This window comes from Equus caballus, chromosome 2 (genome assembly GCF_041296265.1).
Source record: "Equus caballus isolate H_3958 breed thoroughbred chromosome 2, TB-T2T, whole genome shotgun sequence".
In the NCBI taxonomy this organism is placed as follows: Eukaryota; Metazoa; Chordata; class Mammalia; order Perissodactyla; family Equidae; genus Equus; species Equus caballus.
The window spans coordinates 63,794,413-63,817,012 of NC_091685.1; the positions used below are offsets into that span (position 1 = coordinate 63,794,413).

Below are 22,600 nucleotides of genomic sequence, written 5' to 3' on the forward strand. Positions count from 1 at the left end.
GTTTCATAGAGCAGCCACAAGACCCTATTATTTAACCTTTTAAAACTTAAAAATAAAGAGATCAATTTGGCTTTGAATTCATTTTCACTTGTTAAAGCAGCTGGCCAAAGTTCAGATGTTCCTTTCGAATTTAACGTGTTTAAGAGCGAGAACCATTTGGGCAAATAGAAGTTACTTCAGTCATAGAATTCAGTCATTAAAATATAATAAGATTAGCTTTTAATTATCTTGAGTAGAGAGGATATAAACAAAAATTTATTTCTGAGGATGCTTGCCTGTCTTTTTGTTGTTGCTGCCATTAATCAGTTTCGATATGACTTTTAATATAACAGTTAATTCCCAAACATGTGTTAGACTAACAGGAAGTCTGGGAAAACTTTCTTTTTAACAAAGGCCTGGAAGATTGGCCAGGGTCTGAAAACTTGACTATTAACTCTTAGGTTGTCATAATGATATACTTCATCTGTGTTCTTAAAGAGAAAACCTATTTAGCAATGATTAGGATTTGTAGTTAAATCCCACAGTTACACACATTCAAGTTTCTCTGTTAAATAGATACATGTTCATGCATTGTTATCAGTGATTTACATGTTGCCGCCTGTTATATAGTTAGGACGTTTTATCTTCTTCCTTTCCTTTGCTTCTTTCTTAGAACTGCTGTCTTGGTGTCCTCTAATCGTCTTGGGGTCTCATTGAATCTTCTGGCTGTGCCCTAAGCCACACCTGCACTACTCCTCTATGCACACCTCTAGTTTTTCTCAAGTTGCAGATAGCAACAATCCTTGGGTCGGAGGGAGAAGCTTATTGCATGACTGTTCTCACTTTTAATCATTACAGCCATGCTGTATGTGAGGTGGAGCAGAGAAATTGAGATTCACAAAAATTAAATAATTGGCCCAAGAAAACTTAAATATTAAGTCACAGAGCTTGAATTCTAACCCGTGTCTTTATTACCAATGTGTTGCTGCTATCTGTTGCCTCTGTAAATAAATTTTTCATGTCTGTAAATTTCAATAAGATTTTAGGAATGGTGGTTAATGTAACTCAACACAAAGTGTGAATGCCTTAATGGGCTTATCCTTTCCCCCCAACATGATGTTTGCCACTTCAAATCAATCACTTACTAACCAAATGAATTTTTATTTGGTAGATTGTCAGAGAAATTCTTGAGCAGTGGATCTTTCTGAGTATCCTATGTCCACATAGGGCTATCCTGCCCTTGCTGATCACTGAACACTATGATGATATTATAGTGGGTTGGATTTGGTGATCTCTAGTTGGGGAAAATGGGTACCTGAATGCCTTCTTGCCTCCTTTTCTATGTATATCATATGTAATTCACCTCTTGCATGGTCACATTCCCTAACCACTCAACCATAAGATATATTTTTCAAATCTTATAACCCACTGAGTCCACAATCTTAACTCCTAACAATTTCAAGGTACACGAAGGAGAGTTTTGGTGCTGTTTTATTGTTTCGCTTTGTTTGTTTGTTTGTTTTGGTTGAACTTGATTAGGTTATAACTATACACCTGATCAACTTAAAGAATCAGAAAGAAACTGCTACTTTTTCTGTTTTTTAATTGATCAGGGTAAAAAAGAGAAAGGGAAACTAGAATGTGAATTCTCAACAAATTATTGAATATAATATTTTAGGAAGGACTTTAAAGCCAAGAGCTGGAATGAAGACTCATTTTACATGTTAATATTTTTTAAATACATCTATTAATATATATATTTATATATAGGTATATATGTACATCTGCTAATAGCATACATCTATTAAAGTACCTCTTCTATTGTGTATATATTGTAAAATAACAGTTGAAATGAGGCTTATCAGAATTAGTAAACAATGCTGTATATTAAAGATGTTATTCTTAACTACCCATGTACTAAATTTTATGAGTATGTTAGTTAGTATTTTATACAAGATTCTGAGACTTTCTTCTGAGTTGGTTATGTATATGCCTAACAATGGGTTATTTACTTGTATAGGAAGGTATTTATGTTCTATAGGTCAAAATATTGTTATGTTGTTTATACATATAGAGTAGCTTTTCTTTTAAAGTTATCCTTTAAATTTTTACATTATGCTTTATCTTCATGGGTAGATATTGAAGGGAGAAAGTTTTTATTCAAACGTGAAAGAATTTGTATATAATTATATTTTTCCACCTGTGAAATAGTCTGTCTTAGTAGGCATTACTCTATCACTGGAAGTCTTTGAGATGGCTACCTTTAAGAGGTCCTAAAGAATGTGGAGTGTATATCAACCAAGAGAATACAGAAGATCTTAAAAACATACCACTTTTAAACATGTAGTCTTTAATATCCTGTGTTCCAGAAAAGGAAGCATTGCTATTTCAAGCTGGCATAAATAACTGTTTTCCTTTCTGATTTGGGAAGCTTAAACATATTTGAGATTAAGAATTTAGAGCTGTTTTATAAATTATCTAGATCAGGTTTTCCATTTTACAACCTTTTATCTTACAACTACAGATTTGTTCATTCATTGAACAAATTAAGCTCTATTATACTCAATCCCCATGATGAATAAGATACAATCTTTGTGCTAAAGGACTTCACAGGCTAGTAGGAGAGACAAGACCAGATCAGGAACAACTGTAATACAGAATAACATGTAATGTATTAGCATGTGAGTAGTATAATTGAAATGGTAAAGTTAGCTATTGGAAGAAAAGATCTTTTTTAACTCTGTGAGCTAAAAAGAAGCTAAAGAAGGGAGAGCTTCTCTGAATAGATAACAAGTAAATTGTGTCTTGAAAAAGACTGATTCCACAAAGAGGCATTACTGATTAATTCATCCAGATATTAAGAAAGGTCTGTAGATAAAAATGGAAAGTTTAGTAAGTTATAAAAATAAGGGCAGTGGAGGGTGGAAAGGAAGAATTTTATCCTCATGTGGAAGTCACCCAGATAGATGGATGAATCCAGCATGGCTGTGATTTGGAAAAGGCAGTAGGAGGAGATCACATGGACTTTAAGTGGTTAGATGCAAATAGAGTGGTAGCTTATCTTGGAAGTCAGCTATGGAGTCAAAGAAAGTCAGCCTACGCTTCACTTTAACTCCATAAGACTTGAGGAGTAGAAATTATGGATGTGAGATTTTATAAAAGAAGGCAGGAAAAAGGAATTCATTCTCTTTAAAGAGGATGTCAGATTTCAGATGAAGAGAGAAAGTAAGAAGATGAGAGAATTACATTTGGTGTAAAATGAAGGAGTTTTCACACCTAGAAACGGGTGATTTCACAGGCTACAAGGCTGGGACAGTAGCAGAGGCCGGTCACTGAAGAAACGTCAATAAGGGGGAACATGTGAAAGTTTAAAGAACAAAGTTAACTCAGTAGAATGGAAGTCTTTGAAATACGTAAGAGAATTGGACACAGTGAAAGTTGAATGCTGTTGCTATTTTGAAAATACCTAGAGAAACCCACTAAATGACATATCACTGCTTGTGTCTAAATTCACTATAGAAATCTTTTATGTTGCCTGGAAGTACCTGATACAGATGTTAATTTCAATCTTGTATAGTTATAGCAGATCATTCTTTTCTTCTTTTCCTGAGATTCTTTCTGGGGTTTTATAAAATAATAGTCATTTATGTAATGCTTTTACAGGTTAAGAAATTTTTACATTGAAGAACTTTTTGTTTTATATGTTATACACACACATTTAATATTAAATTTATTTAAATTTAATTTCACTGCTTGGAGAGAAATTTTAAAAGCCTTATTACGGAGGTATTAATGTTATCATTTTACCAGATGATGAAACTAAGGTCCAGCTTTATTAAGTGACTTTCCTAAGCACACCCTTATCTTTTAAGTCTTAGGCTTTTATTCAATTTGGAAAAGCTTCTCTCTGGTAAAGTGTTGAGTAAAGAAGTATGTTTTTTTTTTTTTCTTTTTAAAGATTGGCACCTGGGCTAACAACTGTTGCCAATCTTCCTTTTTTTTTTTTAAGCATTGGCACCTGGGCTAACAACTGTTGCCAGTCTTTTTTTTTTTTTTCCCTGCGTTATCTCCCCAAGCCCCCCCGGTACGCAGTTGTATATCTTAGTTGCATGTCCTTCTAGTTGTGGGTTGTGGGACGCCACCTCAACGTGGCCTGACGAGCTGTGCCGTGTCCGCGCCCAGGATCCGAACCCTGGGCCGCCGCAGCGGAGCGAGCAAACTTAACCACTCGGCCATGGAGCCGGCCCCTATTTTTCTTTTAATTCATGGTGGGTACTTAAAAACTTGCCACATATCTAAAAATACAGGCTATGAGAGGGTCACTGAATTGCTGCTATTTTGCAGACTTTTGGGGGTTCTTTTTGTCTTGCTGCAGTCCTTGATAATGTTATACTGCAAGACTGTGAATAATTCAGAAACTGGATATTTCCTATTGGGATAATTGACTGTTATCTCCTCTTTATGATTTGGCATCTACTCCAGGTGAATTTGATTTAAAATAAGTTGATTTAAATTCCAATTTAAATCAGTAGTCAAGAAAATACCATTTAATCATTTTCTTGACGAAAGCACATCATTTTTTATTTAGCCTTAAAAAAATTCTCTTCAAGTCAGTTTTCAGTTTCCTAGAAGGACATTCTATAAATTGAAATGCAATGCTTTATTTAAATTTTTTCAGATTAATTTTGCAGCTGTATCAGAAACTAAATGACTTTGTTGTTTTATTTACATAAGCCAATTGAAGTAGATACTGCTGAAGTTCTCTCTTGTTCAACAATTATTGATGGATATTTGCAAGCTGCTTGGTCTGCATTACCTGTATTTTACTCAGCAGTTTATTATTTTGTTTGACTTTAAAATGTGTTTGTGCCTTTTCTTTCAGATACACAATTTTAAAAATAAAATGAGAATGCATATTTTTCAAAGAAATATTTCAAATGTAAACAAGCATTTTGGAAGGAATTTAGTCAGTATCTAGATCAATGTGAGAAATTTTAAGTTTTGGATTAGGCAGCTGACTATTTTCTTCCTTTAGGAATCTTTTTGAGTAGGATTTCCAAGCAGTAGATTAAGAATATACTGTAGAGCTCCAGATTGGAAGCTGTCTCTTCTTTCACTTCTCATCTCTTTTCTATTCCTAAAAGGGAGCATGAAATCTACCAATAGCATGTATGGCCCCTCCTCATCAAGGGGCTAAAATATCTGCTCTAAGTTAAATCACAGCTGGTTCTTTTTGGATAGGAAACTTTTCTTTCTTTGATCGAAATAATCTATAGAGAGACTTGAGCTCCTGTAAGGAGTTTGTAGTTCATTCACAAAACGATTTGTAAAGATTTCGCGATCCCTTTCTCTCAGATCAGGGGCCAGTAAACTTTTTCTGTAAAGGGCTGGGTGGTAAACGTTTTAGACTTTGTTGACAAAATTCAATATAGAATAATAAAATTGAATATAATTTTTAAAATAGAGGCCTACTAATGAGAAGAATAGAATTTTCAGGGCGGGGGAGATAATATTTTGTTTACTTCATGTTAAGTTAGTGTTCCCTGTTATCAAATTGACTGTAAATGTTCATCTGTGAAAACCATTCTTAGTTCATAGGTTGTATAAAAACAGGTTGGAAGCCAGATTTAGCCTGTGGGCCAAGGGTTGCTGACCCCCGTGTTACATTATAAATTACCACTATTCTGCGTTACTTTTGAGCTTGAACAAAAAATCAGTGCTCTATTTATGTAATCCTTTTGGACGTAAACCATTCAAAGAGAAATTGGTCAGCTTTAAGGGCTTGAGTATAATTTTTACTTAAGTTTTCTGTTTATTCTGGTGGAATCTTGCCATTCATTGTCATTCTAGTGAATGTCGAGTCTTGAGAATCTGTTGAATTTTTAAATAAGTGAAAATTTATGAAGCATCATAGTGGAGGAAAAATTAGGTCTATAATGTATAATCCCAAGGACACAGAATATAGTTTAAAGTATTTTGTGTTACATGTAATAGGAAATTAATAAGTACCTTTTTATGTTAAATTTTATATTCAACCCATCTCACTTAAAATTGTTTTGATTTATACAGGAAGAAGAAGACAAATTAAAAGGCAGAACCTTTCTTAAAATGGCTAATATTTTAGCAGTTGTGAGAATGATGATGATTTCTATTCCTTTAACAAAGGTTTTAAAATGAACTGAACATTACTTATGCAGTTGCATAGTTAACATGCAAACCAAAATCTGCTCACAACTTATTTTTGTCGCTGTTGTTGCTTTTTATTTTTCTAGGATTTCTGTCTGTGTAAGATATATTCATTCCCAGTAATGAAACTTTGTATATACCATATGGCAGCCTTGTTCCTAATGTGAATTATACACAGCATGCGATTAACCATCCTCTGGTATGAGACTTATATCTACTGTGGCATTCACTAAAGTGTCTGTCTGGTGGTGTGATGTTTTAGGACTTGAATATTTGGTGTTTCTTGCTTTGTTTTAATTTCATGTTTTCACACAAGCTTGGTCTGTTTATCTTTATTTTTGTGTCCTTTCTTTCTATGTTCTCCCCACCTCTTTGCTTCACCTTTCTTAGCAAAGATGAGGATTTCTACCTTCAACATACATTGTTGGTCTTGTCTTCTGTTTTTGTTAGGAGGGACAGCAGTGTGATAAAAGAGGAAATCAAAGCCTTTCTTGCCAATCGGAGGATTTCCCAAGCAGTTGTTGCACAGGTAACAGGTAAGAGCTGAAGAGCCCTTTATTCTAGAATCATGTCTAGTCTCTGCCTTCTGGTGCAGATGTTGGAATATTGCTTGCATTTCTGCATTGCAGTGCAGATCTGTCAACTTAGGCATAATAATGTATGCCTGTGATTTAAAACCCATTGTCTCTGATATCATGGAACTTCTCCAGTGATTTTTCTTTTACTTGTGCTAATAAATTTTATAGCATTTGTAATAAGCACAAAATTCATTATTTTATGGCTAAAAAAGGGTTCTCTGGTTTTCTTTTAATTGTGACAGAGCTTATGACACATGCACATCCAACTGCTATCTATAGTTCGTATTTTTAAAAGCTTTGCAGTCCTCCAAATCTAATTCCCGATTTTACCAATTAAAAAATGATTCATAAGAGTAAAAGAAGATGGTTTTTTTTAACCTGGTTTTCTATATGTGAAAGCTTTCCTCAAACCGTTACTGAGAAGATAAGAGTTACCAGTCTTATCTTTGTTCTTTATACCCCATCCCATTACCCACCCCACCACAGCCCTATCCCCAGTGCGTGGTGTATATGTGTCATTCTCTATTCAGATTGCATTTTTTATGAAGTTCTTAAATTGTGGGGAAACATGTCTTTTCTTTGTTAGTATGTAGTCTTCCTTTCTTGGATATCAATGATTTATAAGACCTTAATAAAATCAACAATGCATTAGTCATTAGAGGAACCAGAAACTCTTTCAACATGTTTCAGTTTATACGTCATTGTACGTTGTACAGTCATAGATATGAAAATTAATTTGTTCCTCCCCCTTCTTTTTTTAACATGCACTAGCATCTATGTGACTCTGGGCTTTTTAGCCTCTGTGCCTCAGTTGCTTACCTCTGCAATGAAATTGTTGGATCTGGTCTTCGACAGTATCTTCCAATTTTACAATATTACTTCTGTTCTCTAGACATTGATACACATGGAAGCTAATTTACCTAAAAGGTTGTTATTGACCTTTAATTTGGTTAAAAATGAAATTTGAGATTTCAGAAGTCTTAAATTTCATCCCAAGAATCTAAGGTCAGCCAATCTTAATACGTGTGTGTGTAATATATAACACTAGTAATGTATTTTTATAAATGACACCCCTGTTCATGGTAAAAGACTATAATTAAAGGCATGTCCTATAGAAATCTTAAACACAAGGATGGTGTTTGAATTTAATTTTTGTAATCCTCAGGTGTTTTTCAATAAGATATTTAAAATAAATTGTTACCTTTATCTTCAAGGATTAAGGTATGGTGATAAGGGCACTTAAGGGCAGATTAATTGGATTTTACCAAAACTTCTGATGTACTCTTTGAAAGATGGAGTCTTGTCTTTCAGGGCTTTTACTTCAGCCCCCAAGATTTGAAGCAGTAGTATCTTCTAGTTCACCAGCCTGAAAAAAATGACAAAGTTGTAGTGTTATAGAAGCAGCATTATAAAGTTGATTTTGTCCAGGTGAAAATATTTCTGAGTATCTTGAATACCATGAATCTTGAATCATCGTGGACTTTTAAAACCATAGCTTTTGAAACCCATCTGACATTGATGCAAATTATAATAAATTACCTTTAAAAGGAATTTCTTAGGCATATTTAGGTATACTATGATAGGTTAAATATAGTATATCAAATATTGCCCATTTGGAAAGGGAAACTGAAAGATGTTTTAGAATCTTGCTACTCAAAATGTAGTCCATCAAACAGCAGTATTGGGAAATGTTAGAAATGTAAAGATAGAGAGTACTACCCTAAACCTACTGAATCAGAATTTACATTTTAGCCAGATCCCCAAGTGATCTGAGTTTGAGAAGTACTGTTCTAGGAGACTGGTAAGCTTTCCTGACACTAACTTCAATGGATTGGCGTTGTTTAACATTGTCCCACTCAGTCATAGTTATCATGATGCCATCTCCTGTCTTTGGAAACAAGAGTTAAAAATATTTTCCACGTTTATTTTCTGTTATGTCACATGGACCTTTCTTTTGCTACTGTAATCATAGGATTGGGACTGTTAAAAACTTCTTTCCCCATTTCAGTCTCACCCCAACGTGTTCTTCCTCCTCTTCATTCTTAGTCCAAAAGCTTGGGTTCATTTTCCCATGTTCGTATATCTTTGATAATTCTCCATTGTCTGAAAAATGAAACTTCTTATAATCTGACTCCAACCTTCTTTTTATTGCCATAGTCTGTTTAGTATACTCACTAGCTGAATTCAACTACTCGCTGTTTCCAGAATTCTGCTCACTTGGATCCTCGCAAATCGTTGGTTGTACGTAGGATGCCTTTTACCTCCTCACCTCAGCCTTTTGTAAATTCCTTTTTATCAAGATTACCTCAGTTATTGTCCTCATTCTGACTTCTTTGATCACTTTAGCCCATATAGACCTCTCTTTCTTCTGAAATTAATTAACTTCACTACCCTGAGGTAATAAACCTCATTTCAGTTATACATTTTAGAGTAATGTTCTTTAAAAGCAGCAGTCTTTCTTACACATCCTCAAAGAGTCTACCATTATACGTGCTCTCTGAGGATTTCGTGTTTACCTAGCCGCTTTGTAGTGCTGTCCTGTAGGGTAAAGGGAGTATTGGTGAAGCTAACACAAGCTATGCATGTGAACATTTATCCTGTATGACTTTGTCTAGTGATGTTCCCTCTCCAGAAATAATTATTTATTTGCTCAACAAATGCTGCCTGAATTTCTACCCTTAAGGAACTTGCATTTTTCTTTCATTTGCTTTAATTCAGTTACTTACATAAAGCAGGGAAATGAGGATGATTTATAACCAGATTAGTTCATTGTCCCATTGGCTAACTTACTGAATTCATGTATTTGTCATGTATTATCATGTTACATTTTCACCCAGACCATCTAGCCATCAAGCTAAACTCAGGCGCAGGGCTTTTCATTTTAGAAAAGAGATCCAGCTAGAGAATAGTGAGTTAGAACCAATATAAAGCTTGGCCATCATAATTAGCCCACCTGGGATAGAGTAGCCTGAGTAGGAAGCCTTCTAGGCATCCAGGGCTCACTCACTAGGGTGCCTGATCAGTATATAGGCACATTTTTCTGTCTTTAAACAAATTATTGAAGTGTATCTTAAAGGCTATCTACCTGATGAAATCTACCCCAAAGTAAAGTTTAGGATGTGGTGCTCCGGAATCTCTGTCCCATAAAGGAGTCACTTAAAGTCAGTTAAGTTCAACTCCAATATGTGAAATAATGAAATAAATCAGCCTTGAGATAAAAATGAGAATGAATGGTGTATAACAAAAGAAAATGCTGAATAAAAAAGTGTAGTGAGGTACAAAATTATAACACATATGCTTGTTCCAGAAACAAATACGGGTTTCTTTTTATAGATTCGGAGGATTTCTATAATAAGATAAACAAGAAGTTCATGGGTGGGGTCTGTATAAATGATGTCCTAATGATAGGAAAAATGACAGTATAAACAGGATATAATAACAGTGCCTGCTGAATTTCCCAGCATGTTATTTGTAGCTTCTTTCACAGAGTCACAGCTGCTCCCACCAAGGGTGAATTTTTACCTCTGTAAGAGGTCGAGCAAGATTCTAAATTCTCCCTAACAATGGTGGGGTGGGGAGCATAGCCTTTGATTTCGTAGTAAACATATGTATTTTATATTCACTTTCAGGGTAAAACATTTTTTTTTGGCTGTTAGAGTTCTTAAGATATGATTTTCTTTATAAATGATCTCTGGGAAAAATTAGGAGGGCAGAATAAATGAGTAAATGGGCAAGAGCTTGAGTGAGTGCTTTTCAGGAGAAGAAATATACTAATTGGATTTATGTCCACTTAAAAATAAATAAATAAAAGAAGGAAAAAATTAGCGTTTCTGAATTTTAAGAAATTTGTCAAAATTTTGTTTTCTTGAATAATACTAGTATAATAGAAAAGCAACCATGAAGCTTTAGAATACCAAAGTTCTTTTCTTTCTGTCATTACATAGCCTTGTGACCCAGGACAAATCATGGAGCTTCTCTGAGCCTCAGTTTCCTTATTTATAAGATGATGGGCTTTGGTCAATATTTTCTTAGTATTTTTTCTACTTGTCAAATTCTGTTCTGTTTTTAAACTGTTAAGTACATTTAACAAGTGTGTATCTTACCTGTATCTAGTGACTATCATTCCCAAAATGTAAGAATTCCTGTAAAAAGGAAAGCTCTGAACCAGTTTTAGGCATGTTTCAACTATACTCAAATCACTTCCCTTGTTTTATTTATCTTTAAAATGAAGGATAGAAATAACTACATATTCAATTTAGTTGTAGTGATTTCTTTACAAAAGTAGGTGTATATTGATCCTCTCCCTAAACAGAGAACTTCAGACCAGATATTAGAAATCAACTAAAGTGTCAATATACCTGTTTTAAAAATAGCTTTCATTTTTTTTTTTTTTAAAGATTTTATTTTTTTCCTCTTTCTCCCCAAAGCCCCCCGGTACATAGTTGTATATTCTTCGTTGTGGGTCCTTCTAGTTGTGGCATGTGGGACGCTGCCTCAGCGTGGTTTGATGAGCAGTACCATGTCCACGCCCAGGATTCGAACCAACGAAACACTGGGCCGCCTGCAGCGGAGCGTGCGAACTTAACCACTCGGCCACGGGGCCAGCCCCGAAAAATAGCTTTCATTTTTTAGAGAAGTTTTAGGTTCACAGCAAAAGTGAGCAGAAAGTACAGAGATTTCCCATATACTTCCTGCTCTCCCCTCCCCCCACCACACGCACAGCCTCCCCTGCTATCAGCATCTAGCACCAGAGTGGTACATTTGTTATAAACCTATGTTGACACATCATTATCACTCAGAGTCCATAGTTTACATTAGGTATAAATGGCTTTGTACATTCCATGGGGTTTTGAAAAATGTATAATGACAGGTATCCATTGTTTCAGTATCATAAGATGATATTATAGTTTTCACTGCCTAAAAGTCCTCTGTACCCCACCTGTACATCTACCCCCTCGCCCCAAGCCTTGGCTACCACTGATCTTCTTACGGTCTCCATAGTTTTGCCTCTTCTAGAATGTCATCATACAGTATTATAGCCTTTTCAGGTTGACTTCTTTCATTTAATAATATGCATTTAGTGTTTCTTAATGTCTTTTCATGGCTTGATAGCTCATTTGTTTTTTGGTGAGGAAAATTGGCCCTGAGCTAACATCTCTTCCCAATCTTCCTCTTTTTGCTTGAATAAGATTGTCCCTGAGCTAACATCCATGCCCATCTTCCTCTATTTTGTATGGGGGAGGCCACCACAGCATGGCTTGATGAGCAGTGTATAGGTCTGTGCCCGAGATCCAAGCCCATGAACCCCAGGCTGCCAAAGCAGAGCATGCGAACTTAACTACTACACCACCGAGTTAGCCCCCCGCTCATTTGTTTTTAGTGCTAAATAATATACCATTGTCTGGATATCCCAGTTTATTTTTCCATTCAGCTACTGAAGAACATCTTGGTTTCTAAGTTTTGGCAATTATGAATAAAGTTACTACAAACAAGTACAGTTTATATCTACGTTAGAAAAGCAATGTTGGTAGGGTGTAAATCACAGACTATGGAATCGTTGTATTATAATACAACCAAATATAATTATCATGCTCATTTAACAAGATTTTATTAATTTCTACCTAATGAATTTTACTAGTTTTATGTAGATCTCCAGTTTGAAGGCTGTTATCTGTCTACAGAATGGGTAGATTTCTACATGTGAGATTTAATTTCTGTCTCCAAATTGAAAAGGTTTAGAGTTTTTGTTTCTGTTAGGAGAAAACTTCTTTTCAAATCTTTGAATGGACTTTAGTTACCAACAATATAAATGGTTTTGCAGAGTATATTTTAGGATTTTTTTCTTGTCCTGCACCCTCTGGAGAATAAGAACAGATGTTGTCCTGTGGGTCAAAAAATTCTTACTTTTTATCTCATTTTCTTCCATCTTCTGCAATTTGTTGGCAAACTATTTTCTTGTAAACACAACATATAGGATTACTTTTTTTTCCATAGGAAAAAGTCCAGCCTCTATCTGAATACTCACATTTTCTCACTTTGGTGATAGCTAAGTGAAAACTTGGAGTGAAAATAATTTCAGAGGAAACTTTTTGTTGTTAAAAAGTCAGTTTTCTACAATTCTTGAAATTCGTTGTCCTACCAGAGATTTCATCATCTCAAATGAACTGTATAGGGCTGTACATTTTTAGTGTTAAAGTTATGAAGGTTGGTTTTAAAGTATAAAATAAGTTAACTCTTCCACCCATATTTAAAGTAGAAACTATGTTTAAAAAATCTTTTTTCACCATAAGCTTTGACAAAAGTGACCTTAAAAGGTTAGGCACAGTAGTGGTTTTCTCCCCCCTTGGTAATTTTCATTTTTATTTCTCCCTAATTCTTGTTTCCTAAGATTGTGGAGAAAAGTCTTTACTTAAGGTGTAATATTCCTTTAACAGTTTTGTGAAACATTTCTTACCTAAGTTAACTTTTCTTATATTAAAGAAAAATCAGCAGAGATAAATGACAGAAAGAAGTAATACCCTAGTAAGAAAGTCAGAAGGTGTCTGATAAAATAGCGAAACCTAAGGTTTAGCTATAGTCTCTGTGAGTCATTAGGCAATATTATAAATAACTTCCTGCAGAAGGTAGCTCTGAAGGGAGTAAATACCATTTTTTGTAAACTGTAGATCTGCTCTTTTATGCATTAAGGAATGAGCCAGTTAACTCCTGAAGTTTACTCAGGGATAGATCTTAAAGACTTTGGCATCAGTTGCTGAAAATAATTTGTTCTGTCAGGAAGATGTATTAGATTTAGTATTGTGTGGTTATTAACTTAGTTAGGTAAGAAACTGAAGCTTGAACTGACTAAACTAACTAAGCTTGAGGACCTTAATATCTGAGAGGCCTATAAAATTTTGAAACCATTATTGAATTTCTTATGACCTTAAAGAAAGCTTTTAATATCAGCATATGTTGACTTCAGCTAAATTTGACTATATCATTTGATCCTCACAAAATAAACTTCAGGTATGCGGAGGAGATGTATTTTTTTATTTGTTTTTAATCACCTTTATTGAGATAAAATTTGCTTAAGAGTAGAGTTCTCTGAGTTGCACCAAATTTATAGTCATTACCAAAATCAAGATATGGAACATTTTCAGTACTTCAGTAAGTTCTCTCATGCCTCTTTGCAGTCAAATGCCTCTCCCCACTGTAGGTCCCTGGCAACCACTGATCTGCATTCTATCAGTATAGTTTTGTGTTTTCTAGAATGTCACGTGACCAGAATCATACAATACCACCCTTTTTGTGTCTGACTTCTTTTACTTAACAGGATACTTTTGAGATTCATTAATGTTGTTACATGTAATTAGTAGTTTGTAACTTTTAAATGCTGGATATTGGTCCATTGAATGGATATAACAAAATTCCTTTATCCGTTCATCAGTTGATGGACAACTTGAGTTGTTTCCAGGTTTTGGCTATTATGAATTAAGCTGCTATGAATATTTGTCTGTAAGTTTTTGTGTGGATATGTATTTACATTTCTCATACATAGTAATGGAATTGTGGGGTAATTGTTTAGTGTATGTTTAACTTTTTAAGAAACTGCCTGTTTTCCAAAGTGGCTATACCATTTTGCATTCCCACCAGCAATATATGAGATTTCCAGCTGCTTTGCATTCTCTTCAGTGCTTAGTATTTGTGCTTCTCTGTAAGTTTAGCCGTTCTACTGCATATGTAATGGAATCACACTCTAGCTTTATTTTGCATTTTTCTAGTGACTAATTATGTTGAGCATCACCTATCTTCTTAGGTGAAATGTCTATCAGATCTTTTGCCCATTGTTTTTTAATCAGGTAGTTTGCCTTGTTATTGATTACAAGAGTTCTGTGTATATTCTGGGTATAAGTCATTAAATATGTGAATATACAGATAGCCTAGTGTGAGGCTTACATTTTGTTTTTCTTGATATTGTCTTTCAAAGAGCAAATGTTTCCAATGTTGATGAAGTTAGATTTATCATTTTTTTCCTTTATGATTCATGCTCTTTGTTTCATAAGAAAATGTACCTAAATGAAGTCTCAAGGATATTCTTATGTTTTCTCCTAAAAGTTTTATAATTTCAGCTCATACATTTCAGTCTCTGACCAGTTCAAGTTAGTTTTTGTATATGTGTGAATTAAGGGTCAAGACATATTCTTTTTCCATACGGATGTCCAATTGTTGGAGCATCATTCGTTGAAATGGTCAGCTGTAGTGAAGAGACTAGTCTTTTCCCATTCAATTATATTGGCAGCTTTGTCAAAAATCAATTGAATGTGTTCATGTGGGACTATTTCTGGGTTCTCTGTTGTGTTCCAGTTATCTTTATGTCTATCCTTATACCAATTCAAGACTGTAAGTTATTGTAGACTTATAATAAGTCTCCACATCAGAAAGTGTAATTGCTCCTAATTGTTTTTCTTTTTAAAGATCACTGTCAATATTCTAGGTCTTTTGCATTTCCGTACATGTTTTAAAATTAGCTTGTCAAGTTTTACAAAACATATTTTTAGTGAGATTGTGATTGAGATTGTGTTGAATATATAGGTCAATCTAACATTAGGAATTGACATCTTAATCATATTGAATATTCCCATCCATGAACATGGTATATCTCTTCATTGGTTTAAGTCTTCTTTATTTTCTCTCAAAACTATTAGTAGTTTTCAGTGTACAAGTCTTACACACATTTTCTTAAATTCATCTCTAAATATTATTTTTTTGGTACTATTGATACTGTCTTTAATTTCAGTTTTCAGTTGTTTGTTTCTTGTGTCATAGAATAATTGATTTTGGTATATTGACCTTCTATTCTGTAACCTTGCTAAATTCATTTATTTGTTCTAGTAGCTTTTTTTGGTAAATTCTTAGGATTTTCTACATGGACAATCATGTGATCTCTGAATAGAGAGAATTCTACTTCTTCCTTTTCAATAGGTATGCCTTTTATTTCTTTTTCTTGCTGTATTGCACTGACTAGAACCACTAGTTAATTGTTGAATATAGTGATGAGAGCAGACATCCTTGCCTTTTCCCAATCCTGAGGAGCAAGCCTTCAGTCTTTCAGCATTAAGGATGATCTTAGCTGTAGATTTTTCATAGATGCCCTTTATCAAGATGCCCTTCAAGGGAAGTTTTCTTCTGTTTCTAGTTTCTGAGAATTTTTATCATGAATGGATGTTATACTTTGTCAAATGCTTTTTCTGTATCTATTGAGATGGACCACCTGGTTTTCCTTTTTTAGTCTTGTTAATATGATGAATTACATTGATTGATTTTCAAATGTTTAACCAACCTTGCATTCTGGGAAAACTCCACTGATTTGTTTGATTCAATTTGCTGATATTTTGTTAAGAATTGTTACATCTCTGTTCATGAGGGGTATTGTTCTAGGTTTGTTTTGTTTTTTCTGTTCTTGTAATATCCTGTCTAGTTTTGTTATTGTGATAATGTGGCCTCATAAGACAAGTTGGGAAGTGTTCCCTTCTCTTCTATTTCTAGAAGAATTGTTGTAGAATTGGTATTATTTCTTCCTTCAATATCTTTATTTTGAGACTGTGCTTTTTTTTTATTATAGTGAATATCTTACACCTAGTCATGACTGACTTACCTAGATCTAAACCTATAGGGCTTGTATCCTATACTGAAGTCAGCAGAATAGAATATAGAATTGCAGAGATTATTGGGCCCTTAATACCTCAAAGGTTGCCAATATTTTTCTACCTGATTTTACCCTTGGCAGAAATACTTTTCTCTTGCAATTTGCCTGAAATAGTAGGATTATAAACTACAAACCAAATTGAGTTTGCTTTAGATACAGCAATAGCCCTTCCTTGTGCCCTAGAGTGCCTGAGTAAAGAACATTGTTTTCACTCACTTAAGCAATGAGATTTTGCTTCCTGTAGTAGTTTTAAAAATATTGAATGACTCCTCTCTAAACCCATTTCCAAGCAGATCTGTGGACACTATCTTGGTTTTGAACACATTGATTTCTAATGTACATGTCCAATATAACATTGCCCCAGGCTTGTTATTGTTCTCGATGAGAAACATAGGAAAGGATTTTTAGAAACATTGTTAATGTGTCTTTGTTTAATGTTTTGAGACTTTAAAGAACTAGAATATGCTATTTTCATAAACGTGGGGTTTTTTTCTCCTTTGACTATTTTACACATAAAGATTGTCTGCTGTGCCTAAGCCTTTCCATTGCTAAATATTTTTTGAAGGACATTTCTTACCAGTTTGCCTTAATTTTTCTAGGACATAAAGAGTGTCTTTTAAATGTTTGAGTGCTTTGTGTTAAAATAATCATCACACATAATAATATTTAGTGAGAACAATATCTCATAAACCATTGTTGCCCATGCCTTTTTCACTTTAACTCAGCTTTATCATTGTGCTAAATACCTACCAGGAAAGCATATAGCCCTTTCAGTGAGTTGTAGATAACCAGGGGCTCTGTTTTTTACTACTGTGCACGTTAGCTAAACCTCTCTTTTTGGAGGATTGTTATGTTTAGCTATAATTTATTTCGACACTTAACAAGTGCTAGATGCTGTGCTAACTGTTTTATATATTTGAGAAGCAGGTGTTAACTTCTTCAGTTACAGAGGAGAAAACTGAGGCTAAAGGAGATTCAATCATTTGCCCACAGTCACACAGCTAATTATGTTTGTCTTGTTGCAATGCTAGTGTTCTTGACATAGCATTTCAGTCTATAGAGGCAGTATAGTGGAGTGGTCAAGAGCATGACTTTGAGGCTTCAAAATACAATTTCTTTTTTTTGTTGTTTTTGTTTTTTTGAGGAAGATTAGCCCTGAGCTAACTGCTGCCAATCCTCCTCTTTTTACTGAGAAAGACTGGCCCTGAGGTATCATCGTGCCTATCCTCCTCTACTTTATATGTGGGACGCCTACCACAGCATGGTGTGCCTGCAGTGCCATGTCCGCACCCAGGATCCGAACTGGCAAACCCCAGGCCGCTGAAGCGGAATGTGTGCACTTAACCACTGCGCCACCAGCTGGCCCCGTCAAAATACAATTTCTGTCACTTATTAGTTATGTAACTTTGGGCAAGTTACTGGATGTTTTAAGCCTCATTTTCCTCTTTTGGAAAGTGAGAATAATAATAATACATACCTAACAGGGTTCTTGAGTAGATTAAATGAGTTAGTTTATGTCAAGTTTCTGGTACATAGTAATTGCCGTAGAAGTTTTTTATTATTATCATTATTAACTATTATACTGCTTAATGTTCAGCCAGTAATTATTTCCCCTTCATCCCTTTCCAGATTGACTTTTATGAAGCTGAGCTTCCTGACACTAAATATGTTAACCATAAAGCTTCTAGCCTTTGACCACTTCTAAAAATATATGGCACCCCCATGTTCATTTCAGCATATTTACCATAGCCAAGACTTGAAAATAGCTTAAGTGTCTATTGATGTATGAGTGGATAAAGAAAATGTGCTATATATATATATAGCCATTAAAAAAAAAGGAAATTCTACCATTTGTGACAACATGGATGGACCTTGAGGGCATTATGCTAGGTGAAATAAGTCAGACAGAGAAAAGCAAATACTGTATGATATCATTTATATGTGGAATCTAAAAAAAACCCAAACTCGTAGATACAGAGAACAGATTAATGGTTGCCAGAGGTGGGGGGTGGGCAAAATGGGTGAAGAGGGTCAAAAGGTTCAAACTTGCGCTTGTAAGATAGATAAGTTCTGGGAATGTAATGCACAGCATGGCGACTGTAGTTAACAATACTGTGTGACCTATTTGAAAGATGCTAAGAGTAGATCTTAAAAGTACTCATCACCCAGAAAAGGAGCCATGTATGATGATGGATGTAACCAAACTTATTGTGGTATCACGTATATCAAATCATTATGTTGTGGTCCTAAAACTAACACAATAAAAAAAAAGTTCAAGATAGATCAGTGGATTTTAACGTAACAGAGTCTGAAAAAGTTTAGTGAGTTGATTTCAGATTCAACATCGCAGCTAACCTTTAAAGAATATATCACTTGTCAAGTTTTAGTGTAGTATCCAGAACATCCACAATTATAGGAAAAGCTATTAAAATACTCCTTCCTTTTCCATCTAAAAAAAAAAAAGCTATCTAAATTTCATTTTGACGTTAGCATAGGAAACTTCCTTCACCATGACTAGCCTTCCAAAGTTTGACATGCACAAAATTGCCTAAAAAAATGTTTTTTATATTATTATAGCTAACATCCTGAGCAGAGTTAGGAAGTGAGAAGGAGAAAGTCCAGCTCCCTTTGTGGCAAGATCTTTCTTCTCTGCCCTATAGCTCTCTACCTACCGACCTTGCCAGGATTCTGTCTAGTATCCTCATTTTATTATTCAAAAGGAAGGGAAATCAATTGTGATGATGGGTGCACAACTCTTTGAATATACTAAAAACCATTGAATTGTTCTTAAATGGGTGAATTGTGTGGTATGTGAATTATATCTCAAAGCAGTTTTAAAAAGAAGGGAGTGAATAAATGTAAAAATTATTCTAAAATATCTTCTGAATAGAATTAGTTTCCTACAGTAGAATTTAAAGTTTTTCTGTGTATTCTTATTGTTGAAATAAAAGCCTAATAATTAAACTAAAAATAAAAAGATAAAAATATTTAGATTTACTTTTTATATTAAAAAATATATTCATGTGTTTCAAACTTTAGAAGTATGTAAGGGTAAACAGTGCTAAATTTCTCTCCTATCTCTGTCTCTCGGCCATAGTCCCCTTCCCAGAAGAGACTAATGTTATCAGTTTCTGCACAGATATTTTATGCATTTATAAGCAAATAAGTATATCTATAGTCTTTTTCTCCTCTTTTGCCAAACAGGTGGTTTACTATATACACTATTCTGCACTAAGTTTTTCTAACTTGGATGTTATCCCATATCAGTATATCAGTAAATAGTATTATCACTGGGTTTGTTTTATTTTTGGCAGTTTTATTCTTTTATTGGTACATAAAATAATGATGTATCTTGTAGTCAGTCATAGATTTGGTGAAATGGGGTATAAACATTTATGGACATCCTGCTTGGATTGATGGGCACTAACACATACCTTCTCCATCCTGGAGAAGGAAAGAAGTGTCCCTGATAGTGTCTTAGTTATGAATGATTGATCGTGATCTTTGGTTTAAGGGTAACAGTTCTGGAGGAATGAGGCAACAAGAATAGTGGGAATATTCCTGTATAGATGCAGTTTACCATAGAAACCTCATACTGATAAACAGTCATTTCCCAGCTCCTCATTCCCCCAGCTCCTGGCAGGTACTCACTTACTTTCTGTCTCTGTAGATTTACGTATAAACATATTTCTGGACATTTCATAAAACTCATACACTATTTGAACTGTTGCGTCTGCCTGCTTTTAGCATAATGTTTTCAAGGTTCGTCCACATTGTAGCATGTATGAGCACTTCATTCCTTTTAATAGCTGAACGATATTCCCTTGTATGGATAAAACCACATTTATGTGTTCATCAGTTGACGGACATTTGGATTATTTCCACTTTTTGGCTATTGTGTGTAATGCTGCTATGAACATTCATATACAAGTGTTTGCGTAGACAAATATTCTTCGATTATACCTAGGAATGGAATTGTGGGTTATATGATAATTCTAGTTTAAGATTTGAGGACTTGTCAAACTTTTTTTACAAACCCACCACAAATGTATGAGGGATCCAATTGCTTCATATCTTCATGGATACTTGTTATTATTAATTTTTTTAATTATAGCCATCCTAGTGGTTGTAAAGTGGTATCTTGTGGTTTTGATTTGTATTTCCTTAATGACTAGTGATGTTCAAGCCTCTTTTCATGTGCTTTTTTGCTATTTGCATATCTTCTTGGAGAAATGTCTAGTCAAACCTTTTGCCCATTTTTTTAAATTAAGTTTTTGTCTTTTTACGTTGAATTGTAAGAGTTCTTTATATATTCTAGATACCAGTCCCTTGTCATATATAGGGTTTACAAATAGTTTAACGTTCTTGTTAGTTACATTTCAAGCACAGAAGATTTTAATTTTGATGAAGTCTATTTCGTTGTTGTTGTTGCTTTTGGTGTCATAGTTAGGAAACTATTGCCTAATTCAAGGTCACGCAGATTTACATCTATGTTTTCTTCTAAGAGTTTTATAATGTTACCTCTTACATTTAGGTCTCTGATTCATTTTTTAGATAATTTTTGTATGTAGTGTGGGGTAGGAATCCAACATCTTTTTTCTTTTTGTATGTGGATATCTGCTTGTTCCAGCACCGTTTGTTGAAAAGACTATACCTTCCCTATTGAATTTTCTTGTCATTCTTGTAAAAAAATCCATTGCATAAATGTATGGGTTTATTTCTTGATTCTTAATTTTATTCCATTGGTCTATATGTCTATTCTTATGCCAGTACCACACAGTCTTGATTACCATAGTCTGACAGTAAGTTTTGAAATTGGGAAGTGTGAATCCTCCAACTTTATTCTTCTCTTTAAAGATTGTTTTGGGGGGCTGGCCCAGTGGCGCAGCGGTTAAGTTCACACATTCCACTTCTTGGCGGCCCAGGGTTTGCTGGTTCCGATCCCGAGTGCAGACATGGCACTGCTTGGCACACCATGCTGTGGTAGGTGTCCCACATATAGAGTAGAGGAAGGTGAGCATGGATGTTAGCTCAAGGCCAGGCTTCGTCAGCAAAAAGAGGAGGACTGGCAGTAGTTAGCTCAGGGCTAATCTTCCTCAAAAAAAAAAAAAAGATTGTTTTGGCTATTCTGGGTTCCCTACATTTCCGTAGGAATTTTAGGATCACTTTGTCAATTTCTGCAAAAAAGCCAGCCGGAATTTTAATAGGGATTACATTGAATCTGTAGATCAGTTTGGAGAGTATTGTCATTTTAAGAAGATTGTCTTCCAGTCCATAAATACGAGATATCTTTCATTTATTTAACTATTCTTCAATTTCTTTAAACAATGTTTTGTATTTTTTGTTGTACAAGTCTTGCACTACTTTTGTTAGATTTATTCCTAAATATTTTATACTTTTTGACACTATTGTAAGTGTAATTGCTTTCTAAATTTCATTTGTGGGTTGTTCATTGCTAGTGGGTAAAAATAAAATTTAATTTTGTATGTTGATCTTGTATCCTGCAACATTGGTGGACACATTTATTCTAATAGTTGTGTGTGTATGTGTGTGTGCATGCGTGCTCATTTGGATTCCTTCAGATTTTCTATATAGAAGATCATGTCAGCTGCAAACAGAAGTAGTTTGACTTCTTCCTTTCCAATCTGGATGCCTTTTCTTTCTTTATTTTGCATTATTGTCCTGGCTAGAACCTCCAGTACTATGTTGAATAGAAGTAGTAAGAGCAAACATCATTGTGTTGTTCCCCATCTCACTGGCAAAGCTCTCAGTCTTTAACTGCTAAGGGTGCTATCAGCTATGGGTGTTTCATAGTTGGTCCTCTATCAAGGTGAGGAAGTTTGCTTCTATTCCTAGTTTGTTGAGTGTTCCATTTCATGAAAGGAGGTTGGATTTTGTCAAATTACTTTTTCTGTATCTATTCAAATAGTTCCAGGAGCTTTGTCATTTTTCAATATGGTGTATTACATTGATTGATTTTTCACGCGTTGAACGAACCTTGCTTTCCTGAGATAAATCCCACTTGGTCATGGTGTATAAATTTTTTTATATGTTTTTGGATTCAGTTTGCTAGTATTTTGTTGAGATTTTTACATCTATATTCATAGAGGATATTGATCTCTAGTTTTCTTTTTCTGCAATGTCTTTGTCTGGTTTTGATATCAAGGTCATA

The 22,600-nt window shown here is 34.5% G+C and overlaps 1 protein-coding gene across 32 annotated transcripts in view; it reads left to right on the plus strand.

Moving 5' to 3' along the window:
* HMBOX1 (homeobox containing 1) overlaps nucleotides 1-22,600 on the plus strand; it is a 179,882-nt gene that overhangs the window by 84,656 nt on the left and 72,626 nt on the right. For all 32 annotated transcript variants that reach the window (XM_070261296.1, XM_070261293.1, XM_005607706.4 and 29 more), the window contains one exon: nucleotides 6,616-6,701. In XM_070261296.1, coding sequence (XP_070117397.1) covers nucleotides 6,616-6,701 — 86 coding nt within the window. The remainder of the gene's footprint in view (nucleotides 1-6,615; nucleotides 6,702-22,600) is intronic.